The sequence below is a fragment of the Chionomys nivalis genome, chromosome 22, assembly GCF_950005125.1.
Source record: "Chionomys nivalis chromosome 22, mChiNiv1.1, whole genome shotgun sequence".
Taxonomy (NCBI): domain Eukaryota; kingdom Metazoa; phylum Chordata; class Mammalia; order Rodentia; family Cricetidae; genus Chionomys; species Chionomys nivalis.
In genome coordinates, this window is record NC_080107.1 from 12370481 (window position 1) to 12393954 (window position 23474).

At 38.3% G+C, this 23474-nt stretch overlaps 1 protein-coding gene across 1 annotated transcript in view; it reads left to right on the top strand.

Moving 5' to 3' along the window:
- Positions 1 to 23474, top strand: part of Tlk1 (tousled like kinase 1) — a 108926-nt gene that overhangs the window by 67345 nt on the left and 18107 nt on the right. The window contains exons 6-12 of the mRNA XM_057754848.1: positions 2553 to 2648; positions 4513 to 4602; positions 5687 to 5779; positions 9975 to 10085; positions 10185 to 10321; positions 14306 to 14494; positions 17962 to 18028. Coding sequence (XP_057610831.1) covers positions 2553 to 2648; positions 4513 to 4602; positions 5687 to 5779; positions 9975 to 10085; positions 10185 to 10321; positions 14306 to 14494; positions 17962 to 18028 — 783 coding nt within the window. The remainder of the gene's footprint in view (positions 1 to 2552; positions 2649 to 4512; positions 4603 to 5686; positions 5780 to 9974; positions 10086 to 10184; positions 10322 to 14305; positions 14495 to 17961; positions 18029 to 23474) is intronic.

The following is a 23474-nucleotide window of genomic DNA, read 5'->3' on the forward strand; positions in this document are numbered from 1 at the left end:
AACCAAATAATCATAGTCTCTGGAGTGCCTACTATGTACTGGATGATAAGCTAAGCACTAGATTGTCGGGAGCCGTGTAGCCTAGTCTCGATCAGCATGCTACAGGACAAGGCATCCGTGGAAGCAGACTAGTCCATGGGACAGCATAGGACTTCGCAAAATTCATGCAACTTGCAGGCTCTTCTCTCTCTCATTTTATTGGTGATTCTTTGGGTTGTTTTTAGTTTTACTTTGTCAGTCATACATGCAATAGCTGTAATTTTCCCTGGAAGTTCTGCTCTTTCTCAAATATTTTCCCCAAAGTTTCAGCAAGGGGTTAATGCTTTTCAAATCTCTTATCTGGAATTTCTAACTACAACTCACAGTCCTGGGAACTTTTCTGGCTCAGTGGAGACAATTTTGAGAAAACAGCACTCAGAACATTAACCATGTCTCACCGTCTGGAAGGGGGAGTAGGGCATGCAGACACAGAATAGGGAAAAGCCTCAGGAATGTGCCTGGTGCCAACTGCTGAGAGTAGGTTCCCTGGACAGCAAGCGTATAGTCAATGATAGGATCTAGTATGATCCAATGGGAAAAATATAGTGTAAAATATCGGATGGAAAGATCATCTTTACCATACACGGGCGCTCATATTGTTAGAAGTATGATAACAGTGGGATGGGAGAAGAACACCTTATCAAGTCTGCCTTTTCCAGAGAGACTGAGACGTGGGACCCTCTGGAGGAAAGGGAGCTGCATAAAAGAATTGTTTGAGTTTGAATTTCTTTCTTTCTTTCTTTCTTTCTCTCTTTTTTTTTTTTTTTTTTTGGTTTTTCGAGACAGGGTTTCTCTGTGGCTTTGGAGCCTGTCCTGGAACTAGCTCTTGTAGACCAGGCTGGTCTCGAACTCACAGAGATCCGAGTGCTGGGATTAAAAGCATGCGCCACCATCACCCGGCTGAGTTTGAATTTCTTTCTTTTCTTTTTTTTTTTTTTTTTTTAAGCTTTGTAACCACAAGTAGCTGCCAGCTGACATCAGTGCTGCAGGATGTGTCTGGGTGGATATTTAGTTAAGCCTGCAAAAATGCTGAGCTCTATGTCTAGAATAAGGTTATTCAGGAGCTGGGAAAGTGTATTTGGGGAACCATAAAGGGGAACAATGGGACTTTTTATAATGATTATAATGTAGTTCTTAAACTATGATGTATAAAAGTCAAAAATTAGGCTGTTCATGTAACCCTGGTAAGAAAAATTCTATTTAAATATAAAGACGACTCAAGCTATTTGGGGCCACTTGAGTACAGTCCACCTGGTAGTCAGAATTTTTCCTTATGCCGACACCCCTTCCCTGTCTAAGGACCTGAATCCTGTTGGAGGCTGGATCCCAGCACAAGTTAGTGAAGAAAAGTTGTTGGGTTGTAGGAAGTTGTTTAGTAAACACACTAGCTAGTTCCCATTTCTGCCATTCATAACAAACTTAAGTTAAAACTTATTAAAAGATGGCTGGACAGTGGTGGTTCATACCTTTAATCCCAGCACTCAGGAAGCAGAAGCAGGATGGTCTTTGTGAGTTTAAGGTCAGCCTGGCTACAGAGTCAGTTTCAGGACAAACCAGGATTGCACAGAGAAACTTTGTCTCAAAAAACCAAAATAATAATAGTAATAATAATGATAATAGTAACAATATTAATAAAAGATGAAGTAGACAATAAACTACTAAGAGGAACCAAGCATCAGTGGTCTTGGTACAGAGGCATGAACTAGGAAGAAAGTGCTGTGGAGAAGATTGGTGACTTCTGTGTGCAACAAAGGCGTGAACTCCATAAGAAAGAAAGGGATTTGTAAAGATTTTGTTGTTAGAGGGAAAGGACTTGTCCTATACAATTATATTATGTATTGCAGTGAATATTTGGAGCATATCTTGTGAATAATGACCTAAGGTGGTTGTGTTCACTAAAATCATGTGTAAAATATATTTTTTTTAAATTCTTGGGGTTAGAGACTTACTGGTTTTCTTTTTTTTTAAAGATATATTTATTTATTATGTATACAACTTTCTGCCACCATGTATACCCACACGCCAGAGGAGGGCGCCAGATTTCATTACAAATGGTTTGGAGCCACCAGGCGGTTGCTGGGAATTGAACTCAGGACCTCTGGAAGAACAAACAGTGCTCTTAACCACTGAGCCATCTCTCCAGCCCCTTACTGGTTTTCTTTAAAAGAAAAAATTATAGGAAAACTACTAAGCTTTTGAGGAAAAACAAAGAAATACATTCACTTTGGGGGTGATTTGTCTTTGAGTGGACCACAATAACAAATCAGAGTCAGAAGATAAAGTAGTAGGCATTGTTATATGATGCAGTCTTAGGCTTTGTTAGCTGAACCCATTAAATGACTTTAATTTTATCTGAAGCAAAGTATAGTTAGGTCTGGGGATGCAGACCATCTGTGTAAGACCCTGGGTTCACTCCCCTGTACCACAAATAAAATAAGGTATATATAAATTAATTCCTCAGAAAATTAATTCCTCTAAAAGAGCAATTATGCTTTCCCAATTCTCTTTCTCAGTACCAGGGTGGAAATGGCTCAAGTCCGGTAAGAGGCATCCCTCCTGCAATCCGTTCTCCGCAGAACTCACACTCACATTCCACTCCTTCCTCATCTGTAAGTTTTTACTAGCCAGAGATTTTACTAGGCATTGTCTTTGTCTTAGAAGCTTATATATTGTTAATAATTTATAATGTGTTGTTTTGTTGTTAACTTTTATATAGTCATATTTGTGTTTTAAAAGAGAAATCACTTCAGTTCATGAGTTGAATCATCTTTAGTGGTGTGATTCTTCTGGAACTTTTATTGTTGAAAGTGATTTTTTTTCTTTAGTCAGACATTGTGTTGCATGCCTGTAGTGTCCGCACTTAAAAGAGATGAAAGCAAGTTGGATTAGGAGTTTAAGATGGGGCTTGAGAGGTGGCTCAGTGTTTAAGAGCACTCTGGCTGTTACTCTACAAGACCCAGGTTCGATTCCTAACATTCACATGATGGCATATAAACATCTATAACTCTAGTTCCAGGGAATCTGGTCTCCACAGGTACCAGGCACTAATGTTGTGCACAGACATACATGCAGGCAAAACACCCATGCTCATAAAATAAATAAGTAAATAATTATATTTTAAAAAACAAGAACTAGGCGTCATCAGCTATAGAGGGAATTGGAGGCTGTTGTGGGCTACTTGAGACCCTGCCTCGGGATTTTAAAAAAATGAGTTTCTTAGACTGAAGCTATCCTGAATTGACTAAATGTATCCAGTAGTGTTATTCTATTAAGAAAAAAAGTTCTGTAGAGCTTGTGGGGGCTAAACTAAGTGCTGTAGCATTTCTCTCTGTATTCAGTTGTTAATTTCTGATTTTTAACTTTGTTATTGATTAAATTTCTTAACATAAAAGCAATCATGAATCATTTAGGGGAATTCTTAATAAAAAGTTCATTCAGCATAGGAGAAAGATGTTAAAATTAGCTTGTAACTTTAAAAATTTGTTTCCAACATTTGAAGACAGAAGTTTTATGTGCATTGTTTTGCATCTTAGATTTTATTTTTCATTTACTTGGAAGTTGATTATTTAACCAGAAAAATAAAGTTGACTTTTAGTATTTTGAAAATGAGTTATAAATTCATAAATTATAAAAAGTAGAATTTATTACTCAAGCACCCTTTTATTTTCTATATCCTCTTCTACTCCTTGTCTGTAAACATATTTAGTGTGCTCACACATTTTGTTCACTGGGATGCTGTATGTTGCCATTTTCAAAGGAAGGCTGAAATTCAGCTTTGAAAGCTGAGATAGTATTGTTACAGTATTGCCATCCACTGCTTTCTCTTTTAAACTGATGACTACGTAAACTGTAAAACTCATTAATAGATATGATTTCAGAGGTCTTATGACCACGCATTATTAGTCTAATACTAAGAAGTCTGTTCAGACCTTTTATGCTTGATTTCTTCTTTCTCTCTTTTCTTCTCACCCCCCTCTCTCGCTTGTTTCCCTCCCTCCCTCCCTCCCTCCCTCCCTCCCTCCCTCCCTCCCTCCCTCCCTCCCTCCCTCCCTCCCTCCCTCCCTCCCTTTCTGTTTGTTTGTGTAAGACAGGACCTCACTGTAGCCATTTCTCGCCTGGGTCTCACAGAGAGCTACCCGCTTTTGCTTCCCAAGTACTGGGATTAAAGATATGAGCTACCGTGCTCAGTGATTTCTTTTAGTGAGGATAATCTGTTTAATATTTTTGTCTCAGAATGATTTGGCTATACCTTGTTTATAAAGCATTAATGTTTTATGGATCTTGAATGTAAGCTCCCCTTTGGTTAAGGAATGTATGACTTTTCACATTGGGCCTCATGTAGGAGGAACTCAAGAATGCTCACTGGTTAAATAGATGATAATAAAAAGTTTTTAAAAGGTATTATAAAATAAAAATCTTCTTCAGAAATGTTATTGCTTAGTAGAAACTTATTTTTTTAACCGTATTTTCTAGGTTCGACCTAATAGCCCTTCTCCTACTGCATTAGCTTTTGGGGACCACCCTGTTACACAACCAAAGCAGTTATCCTTTAAGATCGCTCAGGTAAGTAATAACTTTACAGTTTTGCTGTCACTTAGGAGACTTTTGGCCATGTTTATTTTTTAAAATGTTTATAGTTTGTTCTGAATATAATTGTAAAGTAAAATTAAGCATAAGAGCTAACTTACTGATGTTTTCAGGGCAGAGGAACTGAAGTATCATCTTAGAACCCTTTTTTATACACTCGAGCAAATGTCTCGGGCAATAAAGCAGCCAGAACAGTCACCACATGTCAGCTTTGCTCACTGAATGGTTTCCCACTTAATATCCAAGTTATCTTCATGATGCTGTCGTGTGATGCTCATGGTAGAGTCCATTTCAGTGTCTGTATGATTACACCACTTAGAAGAGTCACTTAGATCAAAGCACTTGGATTATATTAGTGTCATTACTACTATTAACATTCAGTTTCATTAATTTTGAACACAGATCACACTTTTTGTAGGGGTTGTTTTTTGTTTTGCTTTGATTTGTGTTGCTGGGGTCCTATGCAAGTGAAAAGCAGATGCTCTACCACTAAACTGAATGCCTAGCCCATACTGTCTTGTTGTTCATTTGTTTATATATTTATTTTTCACATATATCAGTTTCTGGCTAATGCATTTTCAGACTTGGAATTGAAGAGTGGGTCTGTGAGTTGAACAATGTATTTCCATGGAACTTCCTGGGCCGCATACAAATTATTTTGCACATATTGAACCGTTCTTTGAGCTGGGTGTAGTGTTTCAGGCCTTTAATCCCAACACTCCCAAGGCAGAGGGATACTGATCTCTATGAGTTTAAGGCCAACCGGATCAAAACATGTCTACCGTATAAATGTGAGCAGTTTTTGCTTGTTTGTTGTAAACAGTCTAAACTGATTTAGCAGAGTTAAAGATTTTCTAGATCTTTGTATAGTGCAAAGCATTTGTATAAGAACTTTAATCAGATATACACAAGGTTTTCACATTTATACTTTATACTAAGATATCTGTTTACATACCACAGACTGCTTTTCTTTGCTATTTGAAGTTGGTAAAATCTGCCTTCACATTCATGTGTAGTAGTGTATATGATAGAGATAATAAAGTGGCTTTCTTTCATTTAGACTGATCTTACAATGCTGAAATTGGCAGCATTAGAAAGTAATAAAAACCAGGACCTGGAAAAGAAGGAAGGTCGAATAGATGATTTGCTCAGGGTAAGTAATATGTCATGGAGGGGAAATTATGTGACTTATTTTGGCAACAGTGAAACTATTGAGAAAATATTAAATGTGGCAAAATGTTCTGTATTTTAAAACAGTAAGCTTCTTCTAGTACTGTTTGTATTGTTAGCCTCTGTAAGCACCCACACACTTGTATACAGAGACACATTTCTAATTGAAAATGCACACTTTTGATAGGTGGCAGCGCGTGTCTTTAATTTTAGCACTTGGGGGGGCAGAGGCAGATGGATCTCCGTGAGTTCCAGGCCACGCTGGTCTACAGAGCGAGTTCTAGCACAGCTTGGGTTACACAGAGAAACCCTATCGGGTGGGGGGAAAACTAGCTTTATGCATTTTTTATTTGATTATTTACCCACCAATCAGATGCTCGTTTACTATTAAATAGTTTATTGCTCTCTGCTTGCCATCTAATACCAATGAGGATGGAATTACTGCCATAGTCCTGTGAGATTTTCAATGGAAAATTTAATTTCAAAAATAAATTCAGAAACTGGTGGATAAGAGCACTTTTTACTCTTGCAGAGTCCTTGGTTGGGTTCCCAGAACCCACATGGTGGCTCACAGCCCTCTGTAACTTCAGTTCCAGGGCATTTGAAGTGCTTTTTATGGCTTCCTCAGGCACTTCATGCATGTGGTACACAGATATACATGCAGGCAAGACACTCATAAACATAAAATGAAACTACAGGTATGTACATAAATAAATCTAAGCTGTTAGGTAAGTAACTTAGATCCAACAACACGTAAGTTGAATCCCCATCTACATAAAGGTGGAAGGAGAGAACTGACTTCACAAAGTTGTGAATTGTACACAAATACTGTGGCTTGTTCATTCACACCTCAGACACACATACATCTTTCACACATACAATAAAATTTAAAAATACACCTAAAAGTATACTTAGAATGTGAGTAAGGCATAAAGCAGGATTTCTTGTCCCTTGCTACTCATTAGGATCATCAGGCAAAAGTACTAATTTTCAACTCTACCTTGTGGAATTCTGATTAAATTGATGTGACGTAGCTTGGGTGTCACATTCCTTACTGGTAACCACTCTTCTGGCATCAGTGATACCTGTGTTCAACCTTCCTTTGTGTTTCTTTATAATTGTGGTGTCTCCATCCATCTCCTTTGAGACAGGGTCTCTAATTGACCTGAAACTCACAATTAGACTAGAGTAGGTGGCCTTTGAGTCCCTGGAATCCTCCTGTCTCTCCTACCCTGTACTGGAATTACAAGCCTGTACCGTGGGTTCTGGGGATCAAACTCTGTTCCTTGGACTTGCAAGCACTTTGTTGACTGAGTCATCTTTCCAACCACTGTGCATACATTTTTTTTAACACTTGATTGCTTGTTGAAATTGTCCTGTATGGGTTCTTTGCTCCAGCGTTGTTTTCGTTTGCACCCGCGTTGATGAGTAACATAAAAGTAATTCCATCTGTTACTTTGCATTGCTGTGGCAAAATACATGAGCAGATCAACTTACAGGAAGATTTATGTTGATTCACAGTTTTCACTCATTTTAGTCAGGTTTCTTGGCTTTGTTTTCCTGGGCCATCTACAGGAGCATCGTGGCGGGAGGACGCACCTGTAATAGAGCATTGCTGCTTACTCCATAGCTGCCAGGAAGCAGAGAAACAAGTGGGTCACACACAAGACAAAACCTAAATTCAGCCCTCCTCCCAGGGATGTAATTCTTCTACAGGACCCACTATTAAAGTCAGTTTATTGGTTAATCCTCTGATGAAGTAAAAGCTCTCATGATCCAGTCACTTCAAGGCTGTCAGCCATCATTAGCTGTCAGCCATCCCTTTAAAACACAGCCATTGGGGGCTGATTTTATAGACTCAAATCCTAAAGCTTTGCTTTGTTCCTTCCAGTTTCTACACTAAGACTCTAAGGAGTATACCATAATTTGCATGATTCTCCCAATTTTGGCTGGTGTTTTGTTTCTGATTTTTCTAATACAAAGAATTCTGCTAAGAAATTCTCAATACATGTCTCCTAGGCAAATGCAAGATTTTCCTCTGTTTAAGTATAGGAAACAAGACAATCGAGAACACAGAACATACACATCTTGTACATTATAATACCAAAATTTCCCCCCAAGTGATTGTGTTACTGTAGCAGAACTATGGCTCATCTGTGCCATGTCCTGGTGTGGCAAGATTGAAAACACCATTTGTTCTTCCTGACAGCGTTGATGACCAGCTGTAACCTGGTCTTGTGCTTTTGTTACACATTCCTGTTTACTGATGAGTGTTCAGCATCTTTTTAAAATAATCAGTTATTTGTCTAGTTCTGTGAAATAAATAGAGATACAGTGTCTCATCATAGCTTAGCTGAGGCTGACCTTGAATTACTGATCCTTTTGCCTTTATATCTCAAGTGCTAGGATTTCAGATGAATGCCATCACACCCAATTTGGGGTGTGTGTGTGTGCGCGCACGTGTACCTGTGCACGTGTGTGCGGGTGTTAGAGATCAAACCCAGGACCTTTCCTAGTTTGTAGTTTTTTTTTTTTTTGGCTTCTTCCACTTTGTGAAATGTCTTTTTATTGCTTTGTGTTGTTTTTTTGTACATCATTGATGATTGTATATGTTTTTACATTACTAAATATCTTAGGTTTATAGTTTATACTTTGTGTGTATTAAATTATTATCAAAGATACTAAAAGAAGCAATTGTAAGCGTCTAAGGTTGTTCTTCAGTGTACAGAGAGGTCATGAGAGTGAAAGAGAGCCGGGAACGGGGAAGAAGGACAGGGAGGATGTAATTATAATCTCAGAAATTTGTTAAAAGTAAAAAAATTGATCTTTCAGTACAATTTTTTTGATTGAACTGGAATTGGTTTGTATATTGGTACAGTGTGAAAATAGGGTTTCGTTTTAATTTCTTTCTATATTGATAACCAGCTATACAGTTGAATTAAAAATTCATTCTTAGACTACAGGCTCTACCATTAAATCTTATTTCCATATGCAGTGCTCCTCCTCCTGTCCCCGTCCCTTTATTCTGTTTTGTGTATTCCTAAATCAATACTCAGACACTATTTTAGTACATAGTAGTAGTCTTTGTTGGTAACACAATATAAATTACATGAAGGGGCTGGAGAAATGGCTCAGCCGTTAAGAGCACTGCCTGCTTTCCAAAGGTCCTGAGTTCAATTCCCAGCAACCACATGATGGCTCACAACCATCTGTAATGAGGTCTGGTGCCCTCTTCTGGCCAGCAGGCATACATGCAGACAGAATATTGTATACATAATAAATAAATCTTTATATATATAAATTACATGAAATAGAAATGTACTTTTGGAAAGAACAAAAGTAATAGCCTTTTGGTTTTTATGTGAGTGGCCTAGACTTGTGGATCTTAGTACCTAGCAGTAGCAGAGGCAGCATTGCTGGAGAAAGTGAAATTCCCAGGCTCTCCTCTAGACCTTGTGTTTCAGAAAATTTGTGGGGTGGGCTATCTGGGAAGACCACAAGAGTAATTCTCTTCCTGTAATGGCAAACTAGTCAGACTCCCTGGAATTAGAGAGAGGCCTCTCTTCTTTGAGCCTATAGCTGCCTGCAGAGCAAACAGAATTAGTATCCTATTCACAGTAGGCTGGAAGTAGTTAATTGATCAACAAATTACACTCTTGTCCCGGTTTAGTAGAGAAAGTGTTGAGCGATCAGGTCATGTAAGAGAAGAAAGTCACATCCTGTCTTAAATGTGTGACGCACATGATCTACCACATTTGATTTTTAGCTGCTTTATACTACTTCCATTTAGAAATAAGGGAACTGGGTGGGTGTTGGTGGCACACACCTTTAGTCCCAGTACTCTGAGGCAGATGCAGGTAGATCTCTGAGTTTGAGGCCAGCCTGGTCTACAGAGTAGGTTTCAAGATAGTTAGGGCTACAGAGAATCCCTGTCATGAAAAAACGGAGAGGGAGAGGGGGAGAGAGAGAGAGAGAGACTGAACTTAGATTCACATTGTATAACTAAAATTATCTAGAAAGTGTATATAAATTTTCTGTATTTTCTACTATGCAGTTGAATTAATGTTTAATAGTAAATAGACTTTTGGTGTTTATCTTATCTATATAATTTATTCAAAACACTAAAACCATTACTAAGATTTTCATATACACTGTTGCTATATGTGCTCATGTTGTAGGCCAACTGTGATCTCAGGCGGCAAATAGATGATCAACAAAAATTACTTGAAAAATACAAAGAACGATTAAATAAGTGCATATCAATGAGTAAGAAACTTCTTATTGAGAAGGTGAGTTAGCACTAAATTTTCCTTTCCCTCAGTATTTTCCTTTGCCTTGTATGCTTTTAAAATCCAAGTGAATGTAATTGTTTTTTCCCTCATTTTCAGAGTACACAAGAAAAATTGTCAAGCAGAGAAAAGAGTATGCAAGATCGGCTTCGCCTTGGGCACTTTACAACAGTCAGACACGGCGCTTCCTTCACTGAGCAGTGGACAGATGGTTTTGCTTTTCAGAATCTTGTGAAGTTAGTGATGGTTACATTTTTTAATTGTGTGTGTGTGTGTGTGTGTGTGTGTGTGTGTGTGTGTGTGTGTGTGGACAGAGGCCTGTGGAGGACAGAGGCATCAGAGCTGAAGTAACAGACAGCTTTGAACCACCAGATGTGGATGCTGGGATTGAACTCTTGTCCTTTGAAAGAGTAATGTGTGTTCTTAAGCCTTCAGCCACCTCTTTAGCCCCCATTGTTGCATTTTTACAAATTAGTAGTTTGGATTTTCACTACTTTAAAGAATTACAAATTTGGAATTCTGTTCAGCATCTCCTTACTATTTGAATGTATAAAACTTAGCACATATGAAAAGAATAACAGATAACTCAGCTCAGTAAGTAACAGAATTCCTATATAATTAGCTTTCATCTAAAGAGTACAATGTGTTTTCCTTTTAAATAAAATAACTTTTTGAACATTTTGTGTGGGGGCCAGAGGTCTTTCCATCTTGTCTTTTGAGATAGGGTCTCTTACTGAGACTCAGTGTTTATATCCAGCAAGCCCTTCACCACGGAGTCATCTTGTTCGGCCCTCTTTTTCTCTAAACTTGATTTTCCAGAGTAAAAACAACCCCCTAACTCTATTGGTGATGGTGTGTGTGTGTGTGTGTGTGTGTGTGTGTGTGTGTGTTAGTTACTACTACTAAAAGAAAAATGTGCTTAGAAGTTTTATGCTGACTGAAAAATGTGTGGCCCTGTCTTCTGGAATTTACTTTTTAATGGCCCTTGTGTTGCTCAAGTTGCTCTTGAATTCCTAGACTTAACTGACCTTCCTTCCTCAGCCTTCTGAGTTCTGGGACTATAGGTACATACCATTGTGCCCACCTTATTACTTTTGTCTCATTCCCCCATTCCTTAAGTGGTAAAGATCTCCTTGATGTCTGTGCCTTAGGAGAAGAGTTTTTCTCTTGCCTCAGCTACAGGCACCTCACACGTTAGTTGAACCAAACATGACTAGCATTTCAGTGCTAAACTGTAAAACAAAGAAATTGTTGCCACTTTTTTTTTTTAAAGTTCACATGGTGATCGGTAAGGGTGCCTTGGCTATTTGTGTGTCTGGGAGCTAGGACCATGATCCTGTCTTTTGTTTTTTGTTTTGATGTAAAATCCTTGAGTGTAGTGGTGTCATTGTCTCCACCAACTTTTCAAGGACGCAGCCTGTTTCACATCGTGTCAAATTAGTATTGCTGTTTCAAACATATATTCACAAAATAGCCTTGTCCTGCCCCCTGACTCTCAATGGTGTATTGAACTTTTGTTGGAGACAGCTGTTCTAGGTATTAGCTTATCACAATGAAAGAATCTCTACAAACCTAATCTATGTTGGGTCTAATTCTGTGGCTAGTTAAAGGTTGTTAATATGTAGTATATGTGACCAGAATCGAGGTACTGAGTCACTTGATGATAATACAGAAATAATATTGGGAGGAAGATAAAATTTTGACAGTTAAGATGGACAGATATTCTAGATGCACAGGTATTGTTGACACTTGAGCTACCATACTGAATGCAAAACTAGAGAGCAGGAAATGGATTTGAGATGAAAAACCTTAATTTTTTAATATTTTGTGAGCTAGAATCTCTGCTACCGAACTCCGTCCTGACTGTCTTGCAGTAATGCACATAATGACTAAAGATATGGCTCAGTGGAAGAGCACTGGATACTGTTCCAGAGGACCCAGGTTCAATTCCCAGCACTTACATAGCAGTTTACAATCATTTGTAATTCCAGTCCCAGGGCATCCTGTGTTCTCTTTTGGTGTCTGCAGACACCAGGAATGCATGTGATATACATATACATACACACATACATACATGTGGACCAAACACCCGTACTCATAAGAGAAAAGTAAGAAACAAAATATTATTACAGCCAGTAGTTGTTTCTCAGAACAAAATTCTTTGTATATGCTGATTACTTTGCATATTACTGATGAACACTGATTGTGGATTACAGACTATTGCTATAGGATGTTCACATTAATTGTTAATAACCCAAAGTGGTTAGAAAATGAAGAGAGAAATCTCTGAGCCAGACGTGATCCTGAATAACCAGGTATCCACTGTATCTGTCCCATTAATTTTTTTAACTTACCACTAGGCTGTTTATTTATACTTAGAACCTGTTCTAAAATACATTTAAGATTTACTTTTTGATTGTTTTTGTTTGGGATTCTGGGTATCTTACCAAAAGGCCCCCACATAGTGGACAAGGGCCATTCTACATCCCTCCCTGCTCCTCAAGTTTACTTTCCATTAAGTAAGACCACGTTCGATTGCTCCTACATTTGAATGGAAACAGAACTCACATATCATTCTTGCAAAATTTCTATCTTGGTTCTTGATTCTTTTTCTCGTGTCTTAGCTCTCCTCCCCACTAAGGGAAAAGTAATGTGTGCAAACCAACGCTCAGTCACGAAGTCAGAGCTCTGGAGGGTGTGCGGTGGGGCTGGCTCTAAACCTCAGTAGCATGACCATGTAGAGCTGTGACATTTTCTGTCTTGACATGGTGGGAGACCTGAAAGGAACATAGTTACTCTTACTGTCAGAATAAACTTAATGTGTTATAGGATGAGCAAATTGTTCCTCCATTGGCTGTTGAGATGACTCATCAGGTAAAGGCACTTGCACCAAGCCTGATGACCTGAGTTCTGTCCTTGGGACCTACACAGTGGAAATAGAACAGACTCTCAACTTCTACATATGTGCTTCTGAGCCCCACACATGTTCCCCCAACTTTTTGGTGTAAATTTTGCTCTGTGACCTAAATTGCTTTTGGATTTACGACCTCTCACCCCAATAATTTATGCACATGCTGAGATTACAGATCTATGGCCAGCCTATAATTCTATATTAGACATAATATCTGTCAGTTTTTAGAATCTAAACTCTCTGGAAAATTGTTTTAGATTCTTTAGTGGGAAGTGCTAATAAATTTGTATTAATTTTATAAATAAAGTTTTAAATTTTGTAATTTTCCTGCTGTTTTTCTTTATATTTTCAGTTCCCCTCTCCATTAAGGTCAAGTTTTATTTTATTTCAGAATGTCAACTGCATTACTATAATTTCTTTTAAGAAAGTAACACTTCATATTAAAATTTCACTTGCCTTTTTATAAGCTTTTCTAGAAATATTAATACTGAGTGATAAAATTATGTTTAAAATCTACCCCAGACTTTCATTGGATGAGGCTTGGTTTTTGTTTTGTTTTTAGCTCATTCATCTAACTATCTTACTGTATATACTAGTATGGTTTGATCACCATGCTTTATAATAAGGATACAATAGAACAAACTAACCAAACTCATTCCAAGGAAGTATCTGTGGGAATGGTATTTGTTAGTAAGGACAAGATGCTGTGAAATCCTTTGTGGCCACACACTTGTCTAAAGATTTAGGGGACACCACTTCATTTGAAGACTGTGTGAAGTGAGACCCGTAGTTTATTTTGATTCACTGAGTGTGATGAGCAGAGATGGCGCTGCTCTTAAGAGCTCTTGGCTGTTCTTCCAGAGGACCTAGGACCTGGAGTGTGGTTCCTTGCATGCAGGCGATGACTCACAACCTTCTGTAACTCCAGTTCCAGGGGAACTGATCTCCTCATCTGACCTCTACACAAACCAAGCACACTTGCAATGCACGTGCACATATGTATACATACAGAGCACACTCTCCGTTTGGTTGTGTTGGTGCGCGCCTTTAATCCCAACACTTGGGGGTAAGTTCACGGCCATCCAAGTTCCAGGCCAGCCAAGGCTACACGATGAGGTCCTGTCTAAAAATCAAATGAGCAAAACACTCATACACATAAATTAAGTAAATGTTTAACAATTTAAAAAGGAATGGAACCAAAAGAATACAGATTTAAATTATGTGATTGTTTCTTATGATGTATTTTTCCAATTTTTAATTGTGGAAAGTAATGGGAGATTAATATGACTCTGTTTGTTCGTTTTCACAGACAACAAGAATGGGTAAATCAACAAAGGGAAGATATTGAACGGCAAAGGAAACTTCTCGCCAAACGCAAACCTCCCACAGCTAATAATTCTCAGGCACCTGCTACCAATTCTGAACCAAAACAGAGAAAAAACAAGGCAGTCAATGGAGCAGAAAATGATCCCTTTGTTAGGCCAAATTTACCACAACTGTAAGCCTCTGTTTTAAATTTCTCTCTTAACATTGTTAACAGTTAGCAGTTATTCATAAACTGTACAAACAAAAATAATTATAGTCAGAAAAGATGTTAATTGAAAAGTTATCTCTGACCTTTAGCTCCAAGTTTGAATTTTTAAGTGGAGAGTGGGATCTACTCCTTTTGTGTATCTGAATCAGTTGACGGTACCAATCTAGTGTTAAAATTAATGAGCCATTGAAGTGCTTTGCAATTATTTTCCAAACCTGTGAGCTCAGTTCACAGGTAGTTGCAGATAGTTGTGTCTATTCTGTTTGGCTTTTTAAATTTTTTGTGTTGATTACTTTTTGTAATTCAAAGGATAATAGCACTTTAAAAAGTTGCATATTATAGAAAATTTAGAATGTTGTACAAAAATTTGTGTGGGTGAAGATGTTTTGCAGAACTACGTTCTCCTCTGTTGAAAGATAATACCCTGATCCTCACCCCTGCCATGCCGTGACTTCTAAAAGCAGTAAGCAGAACAAAGCCCTCATTACATTACAAGCACATGTGTGTCTTCTGCACTAGTTACCCCATCTTTTTGCATGTTCTTCATTCATTAATCTTTGTCTTCCTTTTTTCTTACCTCTGCTTTTTTTTTTTAATCCTTTGCTTTCATCTTTATCTCCCTTTGTTGCCAGGCTAGTCTTGCATTTTAGGGCTCAAACTGTACTCCTCCCCCTGGTTTCCAAAAATTTGATACTGCATGTACAGACCACCCGTGCTTCTTCAAAATCCATCTTAAAAGCATTTCTTCGAGTCATTTCTAATTTTTAGCTGCAATTAGTCCAGTGACTGTTATTTTTAAAAAACAACTTGGAGTCATATTTAGCAGCAGAGGAGCTATCTTAAAGTTTTGGCTTTTACCTCTGCTGTGTAGACTCCTGGTCCTTTAACTCTGCAGCAGTATTTTATAGTTCTTCATATAAAAGTCTTTAACTAGGATCTCTATGAGTTCAAGTCCAGCCTAGTCTACAAGAGCTAGTTCCAGGACAGGCTCCAAAGCTACAGAGAAACCCTGTCTCGAAAAACCAAAAAAAAAAAAAAAAGTCTTTAACTGATTTAACTTTAATTTGAATACTGTTGAATGCATTGTTGAAATGTTTATCATCTATGGCTGTTTGTTTCTAGTATGTAGAAGCGATGATTTCTATGTGTTTCACACCTTAGAGCATTGCAGAATTTATTTTTTATTTTATATTATTTTTTAATTAGGGGATTTTATTCTTTTGCTTGTCTTTAGTTTTGTTGTTTTTTTTAAACCATGTAGTGTCATCTGTGATGATACCTTTAGTTCTTTCTGTACAGTTAGGATATATTTGTTTCTTATTTACTTCCACTATAGTTCTGACTATTCTTCCAGTATAGTAGTGAAAGTGTGCCTCCTGTCCTGTCCCTGATCGAAGGGAGAACTGTTTCTTTCGTGTTTAATGTTTTCTGTATTCCTACTTGAATTTCTGAGACAGACTACGTCTCATTTCCTCCATCTTCCATGCTGTCATGTTAAAAATGCTAGCTGCTTTTTTTTTTTTTTTTTTTTTTTTTTAAATCAGTGCATGGCTCCTGATGAAATATCCAGTAAACGTTTTCTGGATTATAATGATCAGAGGAGTTGTGCACACACCTCTTAACAGGCTGACTAACCCTGTAGTTTGTGTTGTGTAACTTTGAGGCTTCAGGTTGGTTTTCCTGCTTGAACAATATATCCTTAAAACATGGAATGATAAGTTTCTTTTAAAATGAATAGTTGCTGGTTTCTGTTATTTTTGTTACCTAACTCTAATACTGGTAAGTTATCGTTACATGCTTTTTAATCCCAGCACTTAGGAGGCAGAGGCAAGTGGGCCTCTGAATCTAATGCCAGCCTAGCTTCTCAGAGCTGTATGGTGAGACCCAGGCCAAAACAAAACAAAGATTCTCATTCACTCACTATGGAAAGTTATCATTGCCAGGTTTAAATTGTTTACTTTCAAAGTAAAATGAGCATAAACCTACCGATAGCTTTATTTAAGAGCATTCTAAAGCTCCTAAATAGTAAGCTTGTGTTTATCTATAATAAGTAATAGAAGCTACCTACCTATTATCTATAGTTAATAATTTAATGATGGGTACAATTTGTATGGGAAGAAATGAGCTCTATGTTTCCATTTATGTATGTGTAAAAGATTTGGTAAGTAACATGACAAATTGACTTGCTTAAGAGGATAAATTTTTAAATCACATTAAGGCACATAATAAAAAATATGGTGACTTAAAGCTGTTGATTGTTAACATTGTCTGCTTGCTGTTACTATGAATGAGAGCCTGATTCATCAGACTATTTGATATATCTACATTTATTTCCTTCTCCTTTTAGATACATTGTGTGTGTATGAGAGAGAGAGAGACAGAGACAGAGAGACAGAGAGAGACACAGAGAGAGAGACAGAGAGAGAGAGAGACAGAGAGAGAATATACCCCGTGTATGTAGGTGGTAGTGGTCAGAATATCAGACTACCCTGGTGCTGGAACTACAGGGATTGTTAGCTGCCTACCATGTTGGAAATTGAACTCACGTCCTCTGAAATTGGCATCTGTGAACACCCTAAACTGTGTATATGCAAAATGCCCTGAAGAGAATATTTAAACAACTTTTGTTATTTTTAATAGCTGTGATCATAAATGTTAAGGAAGTTAGAAGCCTGCAAACTTAAGACAGTAATATCCATCCCTTGAAAAGATGGATTGAAAAAACTCTGGCAATCTGTATGTGTTAGAGTTTTGGAATTTTTCATGATAGATCTTGCTTCAAAAACCATGCTTTAACTTTGGTTTCAAAATACCAAGTTTTAGCTATTCAGGTTTTTAAGAAATCAGTGTGTTCCTTTATATAACCAGCTTTTAAATTTTTATATAGTTAACAAAATTCTGAGTCATTTTGTGATAAAGCCATATTTTTTTAAAAGATGCATGTATTTATTATGTATACAGTGTTCTGCCTGCATGTGTACCTGTAGGCCAGAAGAGGATGCCAGACTTCATTATAGATGGTTGTGAGCCACCCTGTGGTCCTGGAAATTGAACTCAGGACCTCTGGAAGAGCAGCCAGTGCTCTTAACTGCTGAGCCATCTCCAGCCAGCCCTAAAGCCATACTTTTTAAGACTAGGAAACCATGTCAGTAGGTAAACTTGTCCCTACGGCATATCGGCACATCCAGAAGCTGTCTGCTATTATTTTCCTCACTCCATCCACATGTGCATCGCAGCAGTTCCTTCTGCTGTTTGGTTTGTGACAGAGTCTAGCTTTTAGCCCAAGGATTTCCGTGTTTTAGGCTTCAAGTTATCAGTATTTTAACATTTGTATTTGGTTGAATATTTTTCACCATGTTTTGTTAGTTTTTAATTTTAAGAAAGTACTAAGCATTAATCTCATTGTAGAATTAAAATCTCACTTTTGGCAGGCTGACTCTGGCAGAATATCATGAACAAGAGGAAATTTTCAAGCTTAGACTAGGACATCTCAAAAAGGTATGTGCAACCCATGCTGGGTCTCTATAGTTTGTTGTCCAGCGTGTGGAGAACTGTTAATTTATTTGGCTTAATTCTTAATTTAGTCAGTATTAATTGTTTAAATGTTTTTTATCAAAATTCATGAGCGGGGCGTTTTTCATAACCTAAATGATCTCGTATGAATTGCTAGAATTGAAAACGGGTTTGCCGTGTGTTGTCCAGTTTTGTTACTGTGTCACTTCGTACTTGTGTATAAGCTTTGAAACTGTAGTCAGTTCAAAATGAAGTTATGAACAGACCCAAAATTTACTTCTTGCCAGTGTTTTATCCTGCTTCCTGCTTTTCAGTTATTTAGTTTTTAAAAAAAATACAGAATTGACGTATAGCTACAGCTGAACTAAGGGAAGACAATGTCTGTGGAGTCATCTCTGAGGAGTAGGGTAGGACCAAGGACCCCACATGGTAGACACAGCTGCTGTTGAACTGTATACTAAGCCCTGTTTGAGATGTTTCCCATATACCACTTGGTTAGAGCTTTAGACAGCTCTAGTGACTGTCACCATGCCACATTTGCTTGTGCCACTGCGCAGAAACCGTCACCCTAAATTACGTGAACATCAAAAAGATTTATTGTGACCCTCTTTTGTTTCCCTGACGTCTTTCTGTTCTGTTATGTTGTTGAGTTTTCCCATGGTCTCCGAGATGCCTGTGCAGCTACAGCCTGCTGTCCATATCAGATGGAACTGCAGATAGAGCTATAGCCGAGTGCACCTCCTCATGAACCGTGAGGCAGGAGGGCGTCTGTAGTGCGGGAGAGTCACAAGTACTTGTGTGTCCACAGTAAGACATTCTGTTGAAAGGAGATTGATCGATGCCCCATATGAAAATTCACCAAGGGCTAGTGAAATGGCTCAGCTGGTAAAGGTGCTTGCCGCCACCTGGCAACCCAGGATCTACATGATAGAAGAAACACAATGGTTCTGGCTGCTGTCCTTTGACCTCTACACTTGTGCTGGGTTATGTGTGGTGTATTTACATATGAACATACAAGTAAAAAATAAAGTTCCTCAAGCATTTTAGTCCTTTAGTTTAAATACAGAAACGTTTGTGTTATCTGGCCAGTCTTTGATAATAAAGGGATACTGTGTGTTTGATTGCTTATGGTGTGGCTGAGGAAATCCTTAATTACGGTGCTACTGAGGCTGCCTGTTACTTACTACACCACTGCTGAGTAAATTCTTAGTCGCTGTGCTAGTGAAGGTGTACTTAGAGCTCACTCTTTCTAACAGTGATATTCTTTGTTGTTAGATAAAACTCAAACTGTATAGCGGTTACAGTCAGCATTCTTTAGTAGTATTTTTTTTAAAATACAACTTTGAAAGCATTCAAAGAAGGGTTTATTCTTTTGTTTTTTCTTTAGATTATTGTTGATGATTGAGTTTAATGTTCTTTGAAAATATTTGGTCTCTGAACAATGCTTTAGGTTTTTCAAGTAACATCTACTTCCATGATAGTATTTGTACACTGTTTCAGACTACCTCAGCATTTGACACCCCCTTTGCCCTCTTTCCCTCTGTTTGAGATACTACATTTTTCATATTTACTTACTCTTTTCTAATAACTGTCCTCTTTATAATCATTTTCTTTGCTTTTTCCCCATTTATATATAAAATTTGTTATGAGTCTATGGTTTCTAACATCTTCTACCTCTGACTCTCATTTATTTATTTATTTGTTAGTTTGTTTATCTATTTATTTATTTTGTTCTCCACCCTGAAATATCCTGGGAAAAGTATCAGTTCACAGTGCTGAGAGTCTTACGTACTTAGAGTTCTCTTCTCAGAGACGGGTTTGGGTGAGAAGAATGAATGTGTTTATAAAGGCAGTTGCTGGCAGTGCATAGAGATAATAAAACTGAGCAAGTAATGTCCCCTTAGAGACTGACTAAATAGGAGCTGCTGCTTAGAACTGGGTATTTATGTTTTAGTTGTTCAGTTAGAAAGTAATAAGCAGTAACTTAATTTGTATTAAAAATGTTTCCAAAGCACAGCTAGAAAGTAGGTCATTCTGTTATGTTGAAAAGAGGGAAGCGGGGAGGGGAAGAGAGAGAGAATGAGAGAGAGAATTAACCACAAAGACCAGGCTTGGTTCATGAGAAAATTCTGTGTTATCAGTAACTAAGCTCCTGGGTTTGCTAGCTGGCAGAGCGCACCTTAGCTGTGAGTGCATAGCATCTCCCATAGACTGGGTCTGTTCTGATCTGTGAGCACTTGATGTTTGTGGAACCTGCTGAGTAAATAACAGGTCAGATAAGGGCATCTCTCTCTGCTCATCCCTTCCCCCCTCTGTTGTAGGAAGGCCACTTGTTCATTTCTGGCTGCCTAGACTCCCAAAATAATCACACAGAAACTGTATTATTTGTAATACTGTTTGGCTAATAGCTTAAGCATATTACTAGCTAGCTCTTACATATAGAATTAACCCATTTTTATTATTTTATTTTTTTATCATGAGGTTTGTGGCCTACCAGCAAGGTTCCACCTGGCATCTTTCCCCTCTGGCGGCTACATGGTGTACATGACTCCGTCTTCCTCTTAACATAAAGTAGGATTATATTATGTTCATTAGCCCTAAATTGCAAGTATATTCCTTGTTAAGAAATCTGACACCATAAGAATTTAGGGTAGAAGATCCATTTGCTGATGAAAATGGATAATTTGTGGTGTGATGTAGTTCATGATCTATTTATACGCATTTTATATTCTGATGTTAATTGGCGAGGTAAACAGTATAGAGAAGCTTATTTACTATTGAATGGATCATAATGTTTATTTGTATCTATGCTACTCTGTAGTCTTAGAAAATAAAGTTTTAAAGTGTGATAAAAGTCAAGTAGGAACCTTCCGGAGTATGTGGCTTAAACTAAATCAAATTTGCCTCCAAAAATGTAGTTTCTGTAAGTATTTGGTTTGTCTTCTGGGCTTAGAGAAGTCACTGTAGTGTTTCTCAGAATATCAAGAATTCTTAAGCCAGGTGTGGTGGCAGACTCCTGTATTCCCAGAACATAGGTAGCTGAAGGGGGGGACTCACGGAACACCCTCTACACAGTGAAACCTATGCCTCCCCACTGTACCCACTCCCCCTACCCACCCCACCCCCCCCAAAAAAAAAACACATCAAAAAATCCCCAAATACAGAAGACTCCGGCTCTTTATGAGGCCTGGATTCCAGCCTCAGCACTCTGCACAGAAAATGCTTTACTCTTTGTAAGGCATAGGAGTTTATGCGGTCATTGCTCACACATTTGTAAGTGTTCATCTCTTTACCCTGTCTGTGAAGGCATGATTCTCAGTTCCATGTCAACAGAACTACACAATATGACCGTTCATGTAGGCAGGATACCTCTTTATTGTCCTGGCTATCCTGAACTCGCTTTGTACACTGGGCTGACCTCGAACTCAGATCTACCCACCTCTGCCTCCCATGTGCTGGGAGTTGCCCGGCTTGTAATAACTCTTTCAAGTGAACATCAGCTTTAGCTTTCTGAATAGCACGTGCTTTACATGGAGTAACACAGTCCATGGGCAACAAGCCTCCTTTTCAGTGGCTAATCCCATAAGTTATAGTGTGAACATATGTGGATATAGTTGCTCTTTGTTCTGTTGCTGGGTGTTTTGAGCAGGATCTCACTATATACCTTGACTGGCCTGGAACTCTTGGAAAATTGCCTGCCTCTGCCTCCCAGGTGCTGGGACTAAAGATGTGTACTGTTCTCTTTTCAGATATATGTTTTAAATATGTGATTATTTGAAGACAATGCTAGGAAGTTTGGTGTCTTGGTATCAGATAGTAAATAGTAAAGGAATGATTGAGGAAAGAGAGAGAGATTGAAATTGACCTGGTTTAAGTGTCAGAAGTTTTATTGGGGAGACATAACCAGCTTGTAACTGAAATAGTGCTAGGCAGGAATTATTAGCAGACGCAGGATATCAGCCTGAAGCAATCAGCTAAGCAATTGACAGTCACCTCAGTCTCTACTGAAACAGAATCACATCCAACATGCCACCTGACACCATTTCTTTCTCTCTTTCCCCTCTGCTCCTTGCGATGTGGCATTCATCTCTCCTTGTGCCTGGTTCTGAAGAGATAACAGTGTAGCAACAACTCTGCCACTGGCATCCTGTTCTCTGAGGACATTGGCATCTACAGAGAGAAACAAGCAGTGACAGGCAGCAGCAGCATCAGTACTAACCTCCATGGTGAACTCTTTACAGGCTGAGAACAAGCTCACAGCTCTTTTCTCACTCCTGACAGTGGAACATGCAGCCAGTTGAAACGGACAAGACTGGATTGCCTGCGAGCCTTTTGCACAGTGGAGAATTCAGGGCGCTGGTTTTAGGTGAATTGTCTCCACACACTCCTAACCAGCTTTGCTGTCTCTCTCGGCCTTTTTAGAATACTTCATGTCATCCAAGTTATCAAAAAAGTTCCATATGTGACATTTCTTGTCATTTTAGTGTTGAGTGAAAATAATGAGCAGTATAATATTGGACAGCTTTATCTTTAGATCTCTGTGTTCACTTCTATATTTGTAGCCATAACCAAAAGAAATCTAAAGATTCTCTCACTTAAGGCCAACCACAGGCACATTATGTGTCTATACGCTGTGATACAGGGTTCTGCTCTTGCAAGAATAGTAGTTTTCAGGGGACCTTTGGTGGAAAATGCACTGTGTTTGAGAAGGTCACAGTGAAGCCCAGAAAGACTGTTAGGAGGCTTCTGGCTGTGTATGGACAAGAAAGGTTCTGAGAAGCACTTTGGGGTTCTTTGTTGACATTTTGTCCTTACTATTTCTTTCTACTTAAAAATGAGTAGATTTTGAAGTATCGGCTGCAAGCATGGAACCAGCTGTAGATGGAAGCTCTCCTTTATTTATAATCCACCTCCTCCACACCAGAAACTTTGAACAGTCTGGTTCTTGTAATCAGACCCTTGACTTGGTAGTAGATGATAGCCACTTACCAAAAGGGAAATTTAGAGGTAAAGTTTTCTTCCTTTGGTGTTTGTATTAATTAGCTAGTTTAAGCAGTAGGATTTAAACATTTTTTTTTTTAAAGGATATACTCACTTGGTAGAGTGTTTGCCTGGCATGCATGAATCCAGGCCTATAACCCTAGCACCTGCAGGTGGCAGAGCAGTACATCCTAACTACTCCAAGGAGAATCAGGAGCTCAAGATCATCCTTGACCACACAGTGATTTTTCAAGCCAGCTTACGCTATGTTACACACACAAACGTGCATGCACACACACTATTTTTTGTTGTTGCTGCTGTTTTAATATTGCAAGTCGAGTTTCCCTCACTTAGAGCAGAATTGTTTAAGCTAGAAATCACTGTTTCACAATGGAAAACACTTTCTTGACCACTAGCCATTTCCAGTCAAAACTATAAATTTGTGCTTTCA